Source organism: Cibotium barometz, chromosome 39 (genome assembly GCF_041138505.1).
Source record: "Cibotium barometz isolate CiBa-2024 chromosome 39, ASM4113850v1, whole genome shotgun sequence".
Lineage (NCBI taxonomy): Eukaryota > Viridiplantae > Streptophyta > Polypodiopsida > Cyatheales > Cibotiaceae > Cibotium > Cibotium barometz.
This window is the reverse complement of record NC_141084.1, coordinates 27,852,197-27,873,463: the sequence shown is the minus strand read 5'-3', so window position 1 is coordinate 27,873,463 and position 21,267 is coordinate 27,852,197. Positions and strand designations below refer to the sequence as shown.

The window sequence follows — 21,267 nt, the reverse complement described above, 5'->3', positions numbered from 1 at the left end:
AGATGGATGGCTAAATTTCTTCTATCATCTTCTCATCACTACAACCATATAACTAAAAGATAAGAGTACACACATAAAGGGAAAGTACTACAACATACAAAGTGATCGGTCTATAGTGTGAACCCGACTATATGTGCTGGCTTTATAACTATGCCATAACTCTAGTACTCCAAAGTGACTGTCACATAGCCTGTCATCCACTCACTGGGGTGGCGTATCAACCATAATTGCACCAACCGTGTCCTAGTGACATAAGTGTGGAAGCTATCACCCAGGCGGGGTCATCAATGTTTGCCATAGCACTAGTTGAGTTTGATATCTCAACAAGAGAGATGGATGGCTGAATTATATCTTCTTCTCTTCACTACAAACCATAAACTCAAGAGGTAACAGTACATACTCTCCTACTATAACATACAAAATGGTTGGTGCATAGTGTGAACTTGACTATATAAGCTTATGCTATAACTATGTCCCATACTCTAGTAATCCAAATGTGGTTATCACATGTGTCCTCCATTGGTGACATATCAACCATAATCTCATCAACCGTGTCAATGGCATAAGTGTGGAAGCTATATTTTAGTTTAAAAGGTAAGTGAGTGATGATAGATTTCTCCTTGTATCAAGATCCTATCACTATGGTCTCATCCTTGCCTAAGCATAACAAAAGAATGGGAAGGCACTTCCTATTTCTCTATTTATAAAGACAAATTGCATAACTCACTTTATACATTAAATTTTTTATCTCTTATTTATCGTGTTATTGGGGAATGTATAATCACAAGGCTCTTTCATTTTAGGATTTAGAAACTTTTGCAAGGTAAGTTAAGACTCATAAATCTTTCATGATTCATGCAAACATCCAAATCGGCTATCCTTGAATAGTGGATTACATAGTTTGTAATAATTCCTAGCCAAGTAAATATGAGTCACGTAGGCATATGTATGGTGCCTCCATAGACACCCTTTTACAAATGAGTTGAGTTATGGGGTGTCAAATGATTTTTACCCATGTTGCCACATATAGGCTATAGTATCATGGTCGAAAAAGATGAGGTTCTCAAAGTTAAATGCCAACTCCCTTCTTCTTTCTTCACTTTGTCGAGTGAAGGGTTCAAAAGCAAACACAACCATGTCGTCTTCTTGTTGCAATAGTTTGGATACATTAGTTATACAAAGCCAAAGCAAGCTGCCAAAATCAACTTCCTCTCTCAAGAATTGGCACCTCCCTCTCTCTAGTTGATTGCACTAGTGGCATAACAACATAAGGAGGATATGGTGATTAAGGCTTAAGGGGACCCCCTAGCCCTTTTTATACCAAAGATATTCCAATCCATGCTGCATGGAAAGCTCTACCAAAGGTGGTGGGAGTTTCCCAAGAGACCCCACAATTATGTTCTCCATTTTCTCCATGCATTTTAATAATTTTAACCCTTTCATAAGGTCTAAATGCCCATTCACACCTATGAGGTCATTCTTATTAATATTTTTTTCTTTTTACATTTCTAAGCCATGTAACCTACACTTATTAATATTTTTGCTTTTTACACTTCTAAGCCTCGTAACCTACACATTTCTCTCCTTCGAAGGTTCATAATGTTTTTTCCCTGAGGCTTGGACAATACCCAAACCTCTTCCGAGACTATCCCGCATGATTAAATTGCAAAAAAACCTCATTATATGAATTTGGAAAAAAACTAAAATTGGCCACAAAAATAGGTAAAATCACTGGAAAAATACTTTTAAAAAATATTACAAACATAAGAAATCTTACATAACTTACCCCAAGTTAGACTTGTTAGTCCATTTTGGTCTTGAGATGTAGCAATTGCGCAATGTTGCTGAGCTAAGGTCAAAGATGACATAATAATAGACCTTCTATTAAGCAAGGACATCGCTAAAACGATTTGCCATAATTGAGAAGAACATTTGGTTTAGTTCCCTCTGGTGGTAGAGTAATCACTATAGTAGCAGCACAAATGGTGGTGCTAGAGAGAAAGTCCCCAGAGAACTTGGCTAAAAAGATGTTTGTGCAAAATGCTCTTTTTATGTTTCCTCCTCTATCTCTATTTGTCTCTCACTAATTCAAGAAGACATTTTCTCTCTCTATCTCTATTTGTCTCTCACTAATTCAAGAAGACATTTTCTCTCTCTTTCTCTATGAATCGGGAACAACAAAATAGAGAAAGAGAAAGAAAGGAAAAATTGGAAGGAAATATCTTAAGCTAGAGACCTTGGCTCTAATATCATGTGAAAAATCAATACGAATGAAAGATTAGGAATAACAACATAATTGAAGATAATAGTGACAATAATGAAGATAATTAACTCTAGGTCCTCATTAAATCCATCTATAACTTGAACTCTCCTCAAAATGAGAGCTTAAGTACACATGCTTATATATAGATAGCTCAATGAACATTGATTTATACAACCCATGTGAGTATGTGGCACCATTTTAGTTTTATTGTCTTAATATATATATATATATATAACAAAGTACTTGCTTGGTTATAGCTAACCTAGTTGCTAAATGTTAGCACATGTGAGCCCATGACATGATCCCAATACATCACCCATGGCATAGGGCATCTTTACCCTTTTTCACATCTTCTTTCATCTCTTACTCCCAACAACAAATAACCTTTGCACCAATGAACCATACAATAATATACAAATGTGTAAAAAGGACCATGCTCTCTTTTCATCACCACATTACCTACGATTATCCAAAAAACTATATGTCCATAAAGGTACCATAACCTTGTTTTTTGCTAAAAGCATAGTTAAGGATCTCTTTATGCACCACATGGACAATGATGACAATATTTGAATGTTATGAGCTAAGTAAAGGCACTTATTTAAAGGCTTTACAAAATCTCCTATCACCATGTGGACATTGATATCAATTTTTGAATGTTACAAGTTGAGTAGAATCACCCTTTTGAAGGCTTTAAATCATTGCTACTACATGTAAAGAAGATGGTTTTGTCCCTCTCTCGTTATTAAAGTGTGATTAATGTGTTATTTGGCAAAGGTTGAAAGGGAGAGATGCTCTCAATCCTAATATCATTTACAGTGTTTTAGGCATAGTGTCTAAGTGATTGTAAGAAGAGAGAATTTTTAGGTAACATGGAACACAATCAAGTTTTGTCTCGAGACGCCTTTTCTTTTCTTTTGAAAAAGAGTTTTTGACCCTTCATGCAATAACTGTGAGTGGGCGAATCCTACGACAATATATATCTTTATAATCTTCAAGTTTTCATTGAGCTAGTAAGCAAAGACAAGTAAAAGAACATTTTCACATTTATCCACATTAGCCAACATACACAACAATACATATTATGTGCACACATGTACACTTATGCCTTACCTTTTTTTATCATAAATTTGTTGGAACTTAATGGACTGCTTTCTTTGAGAAACTTTTGTGGAGAAGGAGGGTTATTAAAGGTTCACATGCAGAAGGAACTCTACACATCTATTGTTTAAATGGGGGATCTCCCCAATCCATTAAATCCCCCCATTTAAACCTTTACCCATCCCAACCCCCATCCATTAAATCCCCAATCCAAACCCCCATCCACTAAATTCCCCCATTAACACCTTTACCCATCCGAAAGATGACAAATGATATGTAAAAGGGCGTCTCAATGTGTCGAGGTGTGTGCAGTGTGTAAGACAATGCTAGAGTTTTATACATGCATTTTCTCACTTTACCACCTCTCCAAGCCTAAGTTGGCACAATTATGGCTCTGCTTTTGCCCTCTTTTCTAAACTACACTCTCATTGTGAGGTGAGAGAGTTGCTTTACATCTTAACAAAGGACAAACATTTGTGTTTCCCACCCATCATGCTACCACCTAAGGATTCCATGACAACACAAAACTATCTAATGGAGTAGCTTAGCTAAGTCATGGTGTAGTGGGTAGAGGGGAGTAAGTGTATAAAGCATGTGTGACGTCTCCAAACAATCTTCTTTTGCATTCCTTGGGCAACAATAGATGTGTAGAGGTCCTTTAAGGGTTTTATACACCACCTTCTTGCTTGTGAAAAGAGGGATCAAGGCTACTTGTTTTCTATGGACACTAGATCTCTCGTGGCATTGCTAGAAAGAGAACGACCAAGGTTTTAGAGGAAGAAGAGAGAGGGGTGGAATCAAGAGGGACACATGGAAACGGACTCTAGCGTTGGGGTGGGAATCTGCCACGTGGCATGAGAGGGAGGTCATCATCAAGGTGGCCAATACAGTGCAACATGCTGGAGCCTGGGGTCATAGTACATACCTGAATACCTTGGGCCCTTGCCGCCCAAAGGTTTTGGGCGGGAGAGAGAGAGAGAGAGAGAGAGAGAGGGGAGCAACGTTTAACACGCCAAAGGCCTCGTCTTTATTGTCTACCTATCCGGACCTTACATCACGTCATTTCACAGAGAGAAGAAGCAGCAGAAGAAGAAGAAGAAGAGAGAGAGAGAGAGAGACTGAGAGAGAGAGAGAGAGAGAGAGAGAGAGAGAGACTCAGAGACCCCATCATCATTCCGTATATTATACTATGCATTATGTATTATAATTCCTATACTATGTCCTGTCGTAGATCTACCCACGAATTGACCAGCACGCTTGCCCAATTTCCAAGCAACATTAGTCTACTATTTGCATTGTCTTTTGACCACTTCCCTTGCAGATTGGCCGTAATTTGGTTGTGGGCAAGGTACTGTGTATTATTTATATAAAATTTGCTTTGAGAATCTGTGAATTTGTGAAGTCTTTGCGTGTTCAGAACACTTGTAGATGCACGGCTCCCCTAAGCTCCTGCCGAATGCTGCGAGCAGTCACGTGCAAAGGGTTAGAAAGACCATGATCGTTCTTTAGCTTAATGCTATAGTTCTCTGCACTGTGGAGGTTTTCTCATCCGATCTCTATTCTGTTTTCTCTCTCACTGTTGAGTTTTCTCATCCGATCTCTATTCAAGGTAGTGTTTTCTCTCTCACTGTTGAGTTTTCTGGTTTTGGGCGATTATTCTTTGCTTAACTTAATTCTGAGTGTGCTGTATAATTTCTAGATTTTTTGTGGCTTATAAAGGGAAAAAATCTTATTTGTGTGTGTGTTTGTTGTTTGAAAGAATTATTTTCTCAAAAAATAGCATGATTTTTCATTTCCAGGATATTTTCTCAATCATAATTTATTCTTGAAGAAAAGAAACCCATTTCCAGCATAATCTATCATTTGAAGAAAAGAAAGGAAGTCCATCTCCTCAGAAATAGCAGGATTTCAGCAACATTGGAATGTGAGCACCCATTCTCACTTGAAAAAAAGACGCTCACTTTTTCCCCTCTTTGGATCCACCATGAGTGTCCCAGAAGAGGACACATCCAATCTAGATGCTAAATCAGATGTGTTCCGAGCCGTGATGGCTCTAGTGGGTGCTGCCCAACACTTGCAAGAGGACCCTGCAAGCATTGAGGGCGTTGAGAATCTCATTGACAGGTTGAAGCAGCTCCTCCTTCAGGAGAAGCAGACCTATGCTTTGATGCATCAGAACTCTGTCTCGCGGAAAAAGCTCGAAAGTCTCCAGAACCTTATCCAGTATCTGGAGTCACAGTTGCAGAGGGCGCGAACAGCCACCCACAGACGCGGTTTGAAATACTATTTGGCCAGTATCTCAAACACAGTGTTGGGCCATGAGGTGGGCAGAATCGGGCAGTCCATGGGATCCAAGCTGCAGTCGTGGCTGGACCAACAGGGTGTCCGGGAGCTAGCTGATGTCATCAGCAATGGCTCCGAGGATGCACAAGTGAAGGCCATATCTTCATTTGAGGCTGTGGTCCGAAGAGGGTATGATTCTCTACTTCAGGACACCATCTTGTCGGCTGGATTAGTTGAAAAACTGGCAGCATTGCTAGAGCCAGATGCTGCATCATGGAGAGTGCAGAAGGAAGCGGCTTTCGCTCTGTCAGCACTCTTGGACTTCAACAAGGACATCTTTGTGAGTTTAGTTCTCATGGCAAAAGTGGTGGAGAATATTCTCAGCTTGATGAACATCCAGCCTGATCAACATGTCCTTGTCCTGGTATGTGTGCTCAACAGCCTGCTCTCGGTCGGCCAAACGGTTATTGTTGATGAAATCTACTCCCAAAATGGGGTCTCCAAGCTTGTAGATCTTCTGGATCACAAGTCTCAAGCGTTGCAGCGGGTGGTGATGGATTGCGTGTTTGAGTTGGCTTACTATGGAAGGATAGAGGTTGTAGAGAAAATGTTTGAACTGGAGGTGGTTAAGAAACTTGCAAGGTTGCAGCAATCCAATGTGGCATCAGGGGATATTCCGTGTTTAGAGTGTGAGAAGTATGCTAAGCAAGAAAGGGACATAGCCCCACACGATTTGGACAGCAACAGGCTGCCTGCTACGACTACCCAACTGCAGGATGGTGGTGGCACTACAATCCACCCATTTGCAAACGCTGTGACCAGATTTGCCTTGCACTTAGCAATTGGGACAGGCTTAAGGAAAAGGGAGAGGCGAGCTTTGAAGCAAGAGTTTCTGAGGCAGATCAAGGAGATCATGCACGATGATGTGGAGGTTGCAAACATCACTGCGGAGGTATTGTGGGCACCTTAATCTAATTAATTACAAGTGAGTGTGTTATTAATTTTTGGAAGGTGATGCATATCATGAAAAATCACTCGGGGATTGGTAATGATAAAGCTATCGGTCTTCCTATAGATCGTGTTTTGTAATTTTAAATCTATTTGTATGAAGTAACCCTGATTTATCGCATATAAAGGATGGGGGAAGATGCCTTGGAGTTGTATAATAAAGCTATCATTATGATTGCCGTTTTGCAGAGTCGAGGAAGTCTGCATTGTAATAGCCTAATCTGAGGTTTCTTTGTAATAATAATAGAGCATATGAAGGATTTTTGATCTCCATAATGGATGTTTGTCTGCATTTCAATGGCTGAGATACTTTTTTGAACTCCCCTGCATTGTTGCCTTACACAGCTGTGCCTTGCTCTCGAAGTATTAATGGTTAGAGGATCAAGGGCCATATAATGCATGTATCAATAGTCGTGCTTCTGGCTCTGATCACTGCTTCATATCATGACAGCATCTTATGCAAAAGGGGGGTTACTGAAGAGTGATAAAGCTTAGTTTACTCTTTCCCTTTTGAGTGTGAACATAAAAAACTAGAAGCATCTAGGGGCTCCTTTTCTTACTATTGGGCACTGATGACGTTAGTGGGGATGTCGTAGTATCTAGTCCATGCTATGCATAATGGAGTTGATAGTTATATAGTCTTGTGGGTTGACTACCATGAGTATATAACATGCACGTTCCTAAAAGGTGAATTTGGGCATGTTCCTGGATTCATCTAGGTATATATATATATCATTGATGGATTCAAATGGTCCATGCATTTCTTTATATGTGGTGGACTCATTATATGTGGCTAAATGTCCCATCAAAAGACCTCAATATAGAGATTTTTATCCCCTCTACAAGGATTGTACTTTGGGGAATATCTCGAAGGATTTTCTTAAAGTAGAGATGCATATCAAATGATACTTGAAGAACCTGTTTCTTTGCCTTACCTTGAAATTTGAGGCCAGCATGATTCATGGATATTTAGGGAATCAAGGCACAAAGGCCAATAATCAGCCTTGTCAATGCTTTAAAGCCATGAGACCGCAAGCAAAGGACCATGAAGAGGCTGTGATCAAGATCATGAAGAGGCTGTGATCAAGATCATGATCTAGCTATTGCTCAAGAAATTAAGGGAGCCAAGCCTCCTAAAGCCAGGTGAGAAGGGCCTCAAGGCAAGGTCAAGACTTCTGGAAAAGTAAACGATGCGTCTTCTTTCGGTACTTGAAGCCCCAAACAAGAGGCTAAGTTGATGAGAGACCTTGTTGAACTTAGAAGGCTGCCTAGCTCTTTTCCATTTTCAATCTTGCAATTTATCTTACATGGTGTGTACAGCTAGCTGTTCATGTGAACATCTCCATCTTTTGTCACATTGGCAATATGGAATTGTTGCAAACAGAAAATAGGAGAAATGGATATGGATCACTGTTAAATCGTACTTTACAAACTTACAAAGTACATATAAATATGTGTGTGAGGCATTATCCACCTTTGAGAAATGAACATGGATCACTTTGCTACATCATAATGTGCAATATCAAATCATGACTCTACAAAGTATTCCCGAGTAAAGTTAGGGTTATGAAAATAAATGCATACAAAATTGTGTGGTCATTTTTCCACCTCTAAGAAATGAATATCAGATCAAAAGGCCACATCTCCCTAGCAAAGCCAAAACTATTATCATTGAGGTAAGAGTTTTTTTTTCGTACACACCCGGGGCCCACTCAAGTGGGTGGAGCCGATTTCCCCTTTCAACAATTAGCCAATTATCATGGTCGGGCAAGGGCCACGTACCATCGGGCAAGAGCCACGAATTAGGCATCCCCCATGACCACTGCTATGAGTTGAGCGCTCGAACAGCGGAGGGGTCTCGTATGGATCCTCCTATCTCGGGTGATCCACCACGCGAGGAGGAGGAGTCACTCGAGTGTTCAAGGGGCAAGAGCCCGAGCAACCAAACACATCAAGCGAGCATAGGTGTCCCTTTATAACATGAGAGAGCCTAGTGGGACTTGAACTCATAACCTAGAGGTTACAAGTCACAAGCTTTGACCACTACACTAACTCAGTTGGGACCATTTGAAGTAAGAGTTAGCATAGCCTCACATTGAATAGACGTTTCTTTAAGGCAAGAACCAACATAACACGACTCGACTTGTACTCTGAACAATGTTAGAAGAAAATTGTCCTTTAAGTGCAATTGCGGTTGTAATTTTGCCTAGCCTTGAATTTAAAGTTTTAAAGTTATTATATAATCGATTAATTTATGCATTTATTCAATAAATATGACACTGACTTGGAACATACAATAAATATGACAAGAAGAGCACACACAGACATGGGCCATGGCTTTAGCCTAGCATTAACAGGAATAAAATCAACTTGACTCGTAACACAATTTTTTTTAAATTTTTACTTTTAAGGGTAGCTTTTATATTAAGAATTTTAAAAGAAAAAAAAGGGAGAATTGCCATATGGGGTTTTTGCATTGAGAACCCTAACTTAGGACCAATACATACTAGAGTTCCTTATTCAAGATCACTTTTAGCCATAGCTAGATTGTGGATGTACAATACCAGTTCAGTGTCTTTGCAGGTCTTCCGTTGCAATCTCTTTGATCTTCTCTTGAGTGTCTTCATAGATAGCATCTCTTCCTATGCTTCTTAGACTTTGAGAATCTCTTCAGATTCATTCAATAGATTCTGGGCTTTGTGGTATGTGAAGGTTACCGCGCTGTCCTGTCGCATCCGCACAAGCAGGCCTTCTCTCAGACTTGCATCAATATTGACGTTAACCTTATTGAAAACTTTAGCATTCCGATTGATCCACATTGCCTACAGATACTTAGCCCTGATCATATTCTATAGGACACATGATATCCCTTTAGATTTGTCATGTGCATGATCAATGCCATGTACCTTCTCAGGGCTAGTCCAGAGGAAGGCAACCAGAAAAAGAGAGTTAGAACCAGAATTTAGGAGCACAGAATGCTATTGGCAGTATGGACTTGGAGGAAAAGGAAGGCTTGGAGAAGATGGTGCTGTCGGCTGCTTACAGAAGGTGGGCGGCTGGACCAAACTGAGGCGGCTGTGGCCTATCAGAGGCGGTTGGATCAAATCTAGGGCATAAGCTGATTTCTTGAGCGTAATGTTGTCTTTCAAACACTTCTCTTCCGATGTGTGATATTGTATAAGACACAGGGTCAGTGCGATCAATACAGTTCAAAAAGAGTTTTTTTCAAAGTCTGTGTGAATCTTTGTCCTGTTTGTCCTAGTTTACCAGCAGTTGATGAGGAGTGTCATCAAGTTCATTTAGCTTCTCTAATAATCTTTCTGTTTCATGCTGAATATTGCCTCTGAGTTGTCAATAATGTCATGCTTTGGTGAGTAGCATGTTGGTTGTTGAATTTCTTTGAAGGAGCTATTGGGTTAGGGAGGACCTAGCTGCCTATGTTTTTTTATCGGTTGTCTCAATGAGTGGAGTCAGTTGAAAGGAAAGAGCAGAGCAATTCAGCGTGACAAGAGGGTCTAGAGAGAGAAAATCTTGTAGCTTGTCAAAGTAGGAAAACATTTAGACCAGGAGGTGTCTGGATCAGGAAGAAGGCATCTCAAGTAGTGCTTATTCAAGTAAGATGAGTCAAGGGGAGGGCTGACTGGACTGGTCAGATTCAGGAGAAGTGTTAGAATCAGGAGTTATCTGGGTCAGATTTGTCAGCAAATAAGTCTCCTAAGAATTATCTGAGGAAGAACTAATCGAAGCTAGGATGGTCAGATTAGTGCTGATTTAAGTCAGATTGTTTGAAGTAGAGAGCTGACTAATCATCATAGCTATTAGAAGTAAGAAGATGTTAGTCAAGAGTTGTCAGAATCAAGAGCTGACTGAATCAAAACTAGTTGAAGCAAGACTCTTTAGGTCAAAAGCTAACAGAGTAGAAGTTGTACAGGTCTAGAGCCATTAGATGAGAAGGCATCAAAGGCAGGTAGCGTTTAAATCAGTGCTGACTAAATCAATCATCGCGGTGATTGAATCAGAGCTCATTAGAGAGAGCCAGGAAGAGATCTGATTGAGTGAGAAAGAGCCAGGAAGATTGCTTACTAAATCAGTGCTGATTGAGTCAGAGCTGATTGAATTGAGGAAGAGCCAGGAAGAGAGCTATCTGAAACAATGCTGACTGGATCATTGCTATTTGAACCAGAGCTCACTGGAGCAAGTGAAGGAACAAAGCTGACAAGATAAGAACCGACTGAAGGAGGAAGCATCTGGATCAGTGCTGACTGAACCAGTATTAAGGAGGAAGTGGAAGAATCAGTGCTGAGCTGAAGGAGGGAGTGAAGGAATAGAGCTGACATGATGAGAGTTGACGTAGGAAGCATTTGGATCAGTGTTGTCTAAAGCAAAGTTAACTGAACCAATACTAAGCAAATCGCAGCTGGATTAAACCAGGAAGAATCAGTTCAGAACTGTTTGGAGAAAAAGGTGACTAAGAGCTGTCTTGTCTGAATAAGTACTATCAAAACCAGTGCTGATTGCATAAGAAGTCAGAAGGAGAGCTGGATTGAACCAACATTGACAGGATGAGAGCTGCTTGAGCAAGAGTTGAATGGTCTAGCGATGACTGAAGATGGAAATGTTAGTTTAAGAGCTATCTGAATCTGAGCTGTTAGACGAGAAGCTATCGGGGGATGAAGAATTGTCACACAAGAACCTATCAGATTAGTTGGTCAGGTCAAGGAGGGAGTGAAGGAATAGAGCTGATAGGAAGAGAGCTGACGTAGGAAGCGTTTGGGTCTCAAGCAAAGTTGATTGAACCAATACTAACTGAATCGCAGTTGGATTGAAGCAGGAAGAATCAATTCAGAATTGTCTAGAGCAAAAGGTGACTAAGAGCTATTTGAATAAGTACTATCAAAATTAGCGCTGGAGAGCTAACTGAACCAACGTTGACAGGATGAGAGCTGCTTGAGCAAGATTTGAATGGTCTAGAGATGAATGAAGATGAAAATGTTAGATTAAGAGCTATCTGAATTTGAACAATTAGACGAGAAGTTGTCGGGGAATGAAGAATTATCAGTCAAGAGCCTGTCGGATTGGTTGGTCAGGTCAGGAGCTGTCGGATGAGGAGTTATTCAGATCAGAACTGTGTGGAATAAGACTATCTGAAATAGGAAAGTGCAGTCAGTATGAGAGCTCAGGACGCGAAGACTATTGAGATGAAGAGAGGCAAGCCAAGACTTTAGGGTTGATGATTGTATCAGCTGATTGAATCAGAACTAATTGAAGCAAGAAATGTTAAGATCTAAAAACGTCTGAAGTAGGGGCTGTCGAAGTCAGGAAAAAGGTCTGAAGGGTTTAAGGAGCTGTCTAAAACAGAAAGGTGTCTGGATCAAAAGCTGTCAGGATCAAGAGAGGTGTCTGGAGCTCCATTTAAGCAAAGACCATTGAGCTGAAGAGAGGCAAGCCAAGACCTTCAGTGTGAGTGTTGTTTGTTGGGTGTTTGGGGGTGGTGTCTTGTATATATGATCTCATCAAACCTTCTTATAGTGCTAGCTAGTTATAGCAAGTGTGAGTTGAATGGTCTAGAGATGAATGAATATTGAAATGTCATATTAAGAGCTATCTGAATCTGAGCAATTAGACGAGAAGCTTTCGGGGGTCGAAGAATTATAAGACAAGAGCCTATCAGATTAGCTGGTTGGATTAGGAGTTAGTCAGATGAAAACTGTGTGGAATAAGACTATCCAAAATAGGAAAATGCAGTCAGTATGAGAGCTCAGGAAGCGAGGACTATTGAGATGAAGAGAGGCAAGCCAAGACTTTAGGGTTGATGATTGTATTAGTTGACTGAATCAGAATTAATTGAAGCAATAAGTGTTAAGATATGAAACGTGCGAAGTAGGAGCTGTCGGAGTCAAGAAAAAGTTCTGAAGGGTTTAAGGAGCTGTCTGAAACAGAAAGGTGTCCAAATCAAAAGCTGTCAGGATCAAGAGGTGTTGAGAGCTGCATTTAATCAAAGACCATTGAGCTAAAGAGAGGCAAGCCAAGACTTTCATTGTGAGTGTTGTTTGTTGGGTGTTTGGGGGTGGTGTCTTATATACCTAATCTCATCAAGCCTTCTTATAGTGCTAGCTAGTTATGTAGCTAGTGTGGCAGTTGAAAAAGCTCTCATACATTGGTAAGGTGTCAAAAAAAGAAAGAGAAGGTGGAGAGCTCGATGAAATTGTGCGGCAACTCCTTTTTTAAAGGAAGGAAGGTAGGAAAAAGTCATCGCTTTGGATTTTTGTATAAAGGGGCTTCGGCTAAGGGTCGCAAGGGGACACACACACGGAGAGACACAAATATTCAGTGAGAGCGGGTATGTGGAGAACTATGAGTTTTGGCTTTGTAAAAAACATATATATATGCTTTATGAGTTTATGTCTTGGAGAGTGAAGGGTTTATAGAAGATGTAACAGTTTAAGCTGATTTTGTGAGCATAATGTCTTCTTTCAAACACTTCTCTTTTGGTGTGTGACGTTGTATAAGACATAGGGTCACTGCCATCACTGCAGTTCAGAAAGATTTTTTGTTTCAAAGTCTGTGTGAATCTTTGTCCTGTTTGTACTGGTTTACTAGTTGATGAGTACTGAGTGCCATCAAGTTCATTTAGCTTCTTTGAGAATATTTATGATTCATGCTAAATATTACCTTTGAGTTGTCAAGAAACTCATGCTTGGGTGAGTAGCATGTTGGTTGTTGAATTTCTCTGAAGCAAGAGGTATGAGGTCAGGGAGGACCTAGCTGCTTGTGTTTTTTAATTGGTTTTCTTAATGAGTGGATTTAGTTGAAAGGAGTCAGATGAAAGTAAAGAGCAGAGCAATTCAGCGTGACAAGAGGGTCGAGAGAGAGGAAATCTTCTAGCTTGTCAGAGTAGGAAAGCATTCAGATGAGGAGGTGTTTGGATGAGGAAGGCATCTCAAGTAGTGCTAACTAAAGTAAGATGAGTCAAAAGAGGAGGGCTTCTTGGACTGGTCAGATTTAGGAGAAGTGTCAGAATCAGGAGTTGTCCAAGTTAGATTTGTCACTAGTAGTTAGTCTCCTAAGAATTATCTGAGGAAGAATTAGTTGAAGCTAGGATGGTGAGATTAGGTTCTGAAGTAAGTCAATTTATTTGAAGTAGAGAGCTAACTAAATCAGAGCTATCATCAAAAGTAGGAAGATGTTAATCAAGAGCTATCAGAATCAAGAGGAGCTGATTGAACCAAAACTAGTTGAAGCACGACTATTCAGGTCAGGAGCTGACAGATTAGAAGTTGTACAGGTCTTGGAGCCGTCAGATGAGAAGCTATCAGAGGTAGCAATCATTTGAATCAGCGCTGACTCTTAGAACTGATTGGAGAGAGCCAAGAAGAGAGCTGACTGAATCAGTCCTGATTGAGTCAGAGCTAAGTGGAGAGAGCCAAGAAGAGAGCTGATTGAGTGAGGAAGAGCAAGGAAGATTGTTGTGATGACTGAATCAGTTCTGATTGAGTCGAGGAAGAGCGAGGAAGATTGCTGACTGAATAAGTGCTGATTGAGTCAGAGTTGATTGAATTGAGGAAGATCCAGGAAGAGAGCTGTTTGAAACAATGATTATTGGATTAGTGCTATCTAAACCATAACTGACTAGAGGAAGTGAGGGAACAAACCTGACAGGATGAGAACTGATTGAAGGAGGAAGCATCTAGATTAGTGCTAGTTGAACCAGTGCTAACTCGAGGAGGAAGTGGCAAAATTAGTGTTGACTGAAGGAGGGACTGAAGGAACAGAGCTGATAGGATGAGAGATGAGGTAGGAAGCATTTCGATCAATGCTGTCTGAAGCAAGGTAGACTGAACCAGTAATGACTGAATCGTAGAGCTCACTGAAGCAAGAAGAATCAGTTCAAAACTATCTGGAGAAAATGTTGACTAAGAGCTATCTGAATAAGTATCGAAATTAGCACTGACTGAAGAAGTCAGACGGAGAGCTGATTGAACCAGCATTGATAGAAGAGGTGTTAGGATGAGAGCTAATTGAGCAAGAGCTGATTGAAGATCAAAGTGCTAGATTAAGAGCTATCTAAATCTGAGTAGTTAGACTAGAAGTTGTAGACAAAGAATTGTCAAACAAGAAGCTATCAAATTAGTTGATCAGTTCAAGAGTTGTCAGATCAGGAGTTAGTTGGATCAGGACTATGTGGAGCAAGATTATCTGGAACAGGAAAATGTAGCCAGTATGAGAGCTGAGGAAGTGAGCATTATTGAGATAAAGAGGGGCAAGCTAAGACTTTAGGGTTGATGATTGTATCAACTGACTGAATTAGAACTAATTAAAGCAAGAATTATTAAAATTTAAAACGTCCCAAGTAGGGGCTATTGGAGTCGGGAAAAAGGTCTGAAGGGTTTAAGGAGCTCGCTGAAATAGAAAGGTGTCCGAAGCAAAAGCTATTAGGATCGGGAGGTGTCAGGAGCTGCATTTAAGCAAAGACCATTGAGCTAAAGAGAGGCAAGCCAAGACCTTTAGTGTGAGTGTTGTTTGTTGGGTGTTTGGGAGTGGTGTCTTGTATACCTGATCTCATCAATTCTTCTTATAGTGCTAGCTAGTTATAGCTAGTGTTGGAGTTGAAAAAGCTCTCATAGACTGGTAAGGTGTTGAAAAAAGAAAGAGAACGTGGGGAGCTTGAATAAATCGTGCACCAAGTCCTTTTTTGAAGGTAGGAAAAAATCATCGCTTTGGATTTTTGTATAAAGGGGCTTTGGTTGAGGGTCGCAAGGGGACACACACACGGAGAGACGCAGATAGTCAACGGTGGTGAGTGGAGAAGATAGTCAGCAGGTGAGTGTAAAAAACATATATATATGCTTTATGAGTTTATGGCTTGGAGAGTGAAGGGTTTGTAGAAGATCAATTAGTTTAAGCTGATTTCGTGAGCATAATGTTGTCTTTCAAACACTTCTATTTCGGTGTGTGAGGTTGTGTAAGACACAAGGTTGTGTAAGACACAAGGTCAGTGTAATCAATATAATTCAAAAATTTTTTCCAAGACTGTCTGAATATTTGTCCTATTTGTCTCAGTTTACCAGCTGATGAGTACTGAGTGCTATCAAGTTCATTTAGCTTCTTTGAGAATCTTTCTGTTTCATGCTAAATATAACCTTTGAGTTGTCAAGAATGTCATGCTTGGGTGAGTAGCATGTGGATTGTATTGGGTCAAGGAGGAGCTAGTTGCCTGTGTTTTTTGGTTGGTTGTCTTAATGAGTGGAGTCCGTTGAAAGGATTCAGATGAAAGGAAAGAGCAGAGCAGTTCAGAGTGACAAGAGGGTCTAGAGAGAGAAAATCATGTAGCTTGTCAAATTATGAAAACATTCAGATCAGGTGTCTGGATCAGGAAGGCGTTGAAGTAGTGCTAACTGAAGTAAGATGAGTCATGAGGAGGGCTAACTTAATCAGAGTGAATTGGTCAGATTCAGGAGAAGTATCAGAATCAGGGTCAGATTGGTCACCAGTCTCCTAGGAATTGATTGAGGAAGAACTAGTTGAAGCTAGGATGGTGAGATTAGGTGCTGAATTAAGTCAGACTATTTCAAGTAGAGAGTTGAATAAATTAGAGCTATCAGAAGTAGAAAGATGTTAGTTAAGAGCAGTTAGAATCAAGTGCTGACTAAATCAAAACTAGTTGAAGCAAGACTATTCAGGTCAAAAGCTGATAGATTAGAAGTTGTATAGGTTTGGAGCCGTCAAATGAGAAGTTGTCAGAGGTAGGAAGCGTTTGAATCAGTGCTGACTGAATCAGCACTAATTGAATCAGTCTTGATTGAGTTAGAGATGATTGGAGAGAGATATGAAGAGAGCTGAATGAGTCTCAGAACTGATTGAGTGAGGAAGAGCCATGAAGATTGTTGACTGAATCAGAGCTAATTGAATTGATGAAGAGCCAGAAAGAGTGTTGGCTTAATCAATGTTGTGATTGAGTCAGAATCAAGGAAGAGCCAAGAAAATTGTCTAAAACAGTGCTGACTTAATCAGTGCTGTGATTGAATCAGAGTTGATTGAATTGAGGAAGAGCCAAGAAGAGGGCTGTCTAAAACAATGCTGACTAGATCAGTGCTATCTGAACTAGAGTTGACTAGAGAAAGTGAAGGAACAAAGCTGATAGGATAAGAACTGACTGAAGGAGGAAGCATTTGGAACAGTGTTGACTAAACCAGTGCTGAGGATGAAGTGGCAGAATCACTGCTGTGGCTGAAGGAGGGAGTGAAGGAATAGAGCTGGCAAGATGAGAGCTGAGGTAGGAAGTATTTGGATCAATGTTGTCTTCTGAACCAAAGTTGATTGAACCAGTACAAATTGAATCACCAACTGACTAAAGCAGTAATGACTGAATCACAATAGCTGACTAAAGCAAGAAGAATCAATAAGTATTATCAAAATCAGTGCTGACTGAAGGAGTGAGAAGGAGAGATGACTTAACCCTCATTGATAGAAGAGGTGTCAAGATGAGAGCTGATTGAGCAAGAGCTGACTGTTCTAGAGCTGACTAAAGATGGAAGTGGCAGATTATGAGCTATTTGAATCTGAGAAGTTAGACAAGAAGCTGTCAGACAAAGAATTGTCAGACAAGAAGCTGTCAGATTAGTTGGTTAGGTCAAGAGCAGTCAAATCAGGAGTTAGTCAGATCAAGACTATGTGGAAAAAGAGTGTCCGAAAATAGGAAAATGCAGTCAGTATGAGAGTTGAGGAAGTGAGGACTATTGAGATGAAGAAAGGCAAGCCAAGACTTTAGGGTTAATGATTGTATCAGCTGACTGAATCAGAATTGATTGAAGCAAGAAGTGTTAAGATTAGAAACGTCCGAAGTAGGGGCTGTTAGAGTCGGGAAAAAAGGTCTAAAGGGTTTAAGGAGCTGTCTAAAACAGATGGTGTCCAAATCAAAAACTGTTAGGATCATGAGGTGTCCGAAGCTACATTTAAGAAAAGACCATTGAGTTGAAGAGAGGCAAGACAAGACCTTCAGTGTGAGTGTTGTTTCTTGGGTGTTTGGGGGTGGTGTCTTGTATACTTGATCTCACGAAACCTTCTTATAGTGCTAGCTAGTTATAGCTAGTGTGGGAGTTGAAAAAGCTCTCATAGATCGGTGTCCCCACTGAGGAAGGCTCTAGTTTAGGTCTAGCTTGTTTGAAGGAGGAGGCACTATGGAGCACATATATATGCCTACCTATTTAGGGATTCCTTTGTTCTTTGGAGAGGAAGGGGAAGATGCATATACATTTTTATAAAATGTGGCTACGTCATGCATTCTGAGCAACAAAAGTACACCAGCAGAGTAGCAGATATGAGGACTACCTTGGTTTTGAGACTAAGGAAAGAAGCTAAGGAGGGGTTTAATAGCTTGGATAGACAAGTTCAATAGGATCTTGATCACTGAATTAGGATCCTGATCAGTGAATCAGCCCTGATTGAGTCAGAGCTCATTGAATTGAGGAAGAGCTAGAAAGATTACTGACTAAGTCAGTGCAAAGCTGATTGAATTGAGAAAGAGCAAAAAAGAGAGCTATTTGAAACAGTGTTGACTGGATCAGTGCTATCTGAGCCACAACTGACTAGAGAAAGTGAAGGAACAAAGCTAACAGGATGAGAACTGATTAAACGAGGAAGCGTCTAGATCAGTGTTGACTGAACCAATGTTGATTGGAGGAGAAAGTGGCAGCATTAGTGCTGACTAAAGGAGGGAGTGAAGGAACATAGTTGACATGATGAGAGCTGAGGTAGGAAGCTTTTTGTTCAGTGTTGTGTGAACCAAAGTTGATTGAACTAGTACTAACTAAAGCAGGAAGAATCAATTCAGAACTGTATGGACCAAAAGTCTGCATAAGTACTAATAGCAAAGACCATTGAGTTGAAGAGAGGCAAGCCAAGAACTTCAATGTGAGTGTTGTTTGTTGGGTGTTTGGGGGTGGTGTCTTGTATACGTGATCTCATCAAGCCTTCTTATAGTGCTAGCGAGTTATAGCGAGTGTGGGATTTGAAAAAGCTCTCAACGTAAAGTGCCGAGATGAAAGACGACAATGCAAAACCAAAGACCTCCCAACTCGGAGTAGCCAAGGTAGCCCACCATTGCCATTGGCAAGGGCCAAAACCAGAGCTAGTTAGGGTATTCCCCGGAAGCCTCTTGCTCCAAGAACTGAAACAATGGACCTCACCTTACTCTAGTCAGAAGATTCTAGCTGGCAAGACAGGTGGTAAGCTTAGTCTCGAAGAGCACGAATAATACAAGAAGGGGAAATATTTATTTTGTCATACAAAAGGACACACTTCTAAGGCTTGTCCTAAGAGAACCCCTACTACTCAGACCACCACCTCAGCCTCGATAGCTTTCGTGGGTGAGCTAGCCTCCCACACCGTGATCTCGAGTGACAAGTGCTTCGGAGAAGTACTACGACCTGCATGACTAGTTTTAGAAGATCGTTTTTTGAGATAGCTTGCCTCCTAAACTTCCCCCATCTAGACCGAAGGACCATAAAATTGAGCTCCTTCCAAGTTTTGAACCCCCACGTAAGCCACGTAAATTCCCATATCGCCTCAGCAAGGCCATGGAGAGGGAGTCCCAATCCTTTTCATGAAAAATAAGGATGGGATCCTCCTAGCGTTACATAGATTCTCGAGCGCTCAACAAGTTGACGAAAAGATCAAGTTTCCTATGCCTCTTACATCTTAGAGAGGCTAAATGGAGAAAAAGTGTTTTCCAAGATTGACCTCAAAAGTGGGTACCATCAAGTACGAATTGTGGACGGGGACATTAACACAACTGCATTTCAAATTGAGCGGGCCCACTACAAGTTCATGGTCATGCCCTTTGGTTTAACACCCTGGATATACATTTAATGGCATGATGATGCGGGTTTTCAAGGACTTGATAGACAAGTGTGGACGGGGACATTAACACAGCTGCATTTCAAATTGAGCGGGCCCACTACAAGTTCATGGTCATGCCCTTTGGTTTAACACCCTGGATATACATTTAATGGCATGATGATGCGGGTTTTCAAGGACTTGATAGACAAGTGTGGACGGGGACATTAACACAGTTGCATTTCAAATTGAGCGGGCCCACTACAAGTTCATGGTCATGCCCTTTGGTTTAACACCCTGGATACATTTAATGGCATGATGATGCGGGTTTTCAAGGACTTGATAGACAAGTGTGTCTATGTTTTTGGATGACATATTGATTTTTTTAGTTACAGGAGAGTAGCATGACATTGACGTCAAAAAAATGTTGAAATTAGTGAAAAGCAATGAGCTTTATGTCAACGAGAAAAAAATCAAATTTTGTCTATATGAGGTTTACTACCTTGAATACATAATTAGTGTTAAATTTGAGGGTCAAAGACTGAAAAAACATCTTCATAAGATGGCTTCTACAAGGGTTTATTCACGATGATTATCTCAAGCATCACACCCGTGATTCCATAATCACACTTGCTAAAGATCGGAAGAAAGCCAAGGAATGGTATGAACAGTGATCCATAAGCATGAAGGAGTATGCTGAACCTCTACATCAGTAATCCCATAAGGTTTGATCGTTGTGATTTTGCAGTCATGCCAATCATGGCCATGATCCCCAAAATCACTCCTCAAGGAAGTCATTAGAATTAATCATTTTCCATCGTAAAGATGTTACCCATGCTTAACACATCTTTTGTGATTTTGCAGTCATGCCAATCATGGCCATGATCCCCAAAATCACTCCTCAAGGAAGTCATTAGAATTAATCATTTTCCATCGTAAAGATGTTACCCATGCTTAACACATCTTTTGAATGAAGAAAATCACATCATTTGTAGTGATTTTCCTAAAATTCATGCTCGTGATTCCAAAAATAGCGTCACTTCAAAAAGATTCATTGGTCAAGGGAAGAGTGCAAGATGTCTCACAATGATCTCCACCTCACCAAAAGTCACTATCATTATATTTCAATAAGTTTTCATTGCCGTGATTATCTCAAGAATCACACCCATTTGCTTCACCAAGCTGCACAATCACGGTTTCACCAATAAGTGTCCAAATGCATTCAAATCGTGCTTATTTCTTTTAAATTACACTCCACATGCATATTCTACAATCATTTCATGTGTTTCATTGATCTTCATCATCGTGACATTTTAAAAATCACGCCATGATTGAAAAATCACATCAACAACCAATATTCTTCCAAATGCATAGGTGCATGGTACTTTAGAATTCTCTTATTGTGCGCTTTTGCCGCACAGGTCGTAGCTGGGGACTTGCCGAACACCGTATGCGAGCCACGAATGGCTGCAAGCATACAACCAGGAAGGCAAGCTCAAAACAGAATGCAAAAGGTGTGTCACTCACCGCTTAACTGCCGCCTTGAAGGATTCCCGCGTCGCAGCCGTGAAGGAGGAGCCGCCGTCGCCGCTCTACCGCCTCTCCGCCGCTTCGCCGTGCCGCTACACAGTGCGCTCGATCGCTCTCTCTCTCTCTCTCTCTCACACACGCAGGAGAAGGAAAACAAGGAGATAAGGCAAGAGCACTCTTCTATTCATAACACATGAGAATGAGGATTTTAGGGTTACATTTGACTCATATAGGTGACTTGGCCGTTC

General features: G+C 40.7%; 1 protein-coding gene across 1 annotated transcript; it reads left to right on the top strand.

The window, feature by feature from the left end:
• Positions 1–4,420: 4,420 nt before the first annotated feature.
• On the top strand, positions 4,421–6,925 carry LOC147615952 (uncharacterized). The gene is made up of 2 exons (XM_086778587.1): positions 4,421–4,973; positions 5,164–6,925. Exon 2 carries the CDS (start codon positions 5,349–5,351, stop codon positions 6,615–6,617), a length of 1,269 nt encoding a protein of 422 aa, XP_086634713.1. The 5' UTR covers positions 4,421–4,973; positions 5,164–5,348; the 3' UTR covers positions 6,618–6,925.
• Positions 6,926–21,267: the final 14,342 nt, after the last annotated feature.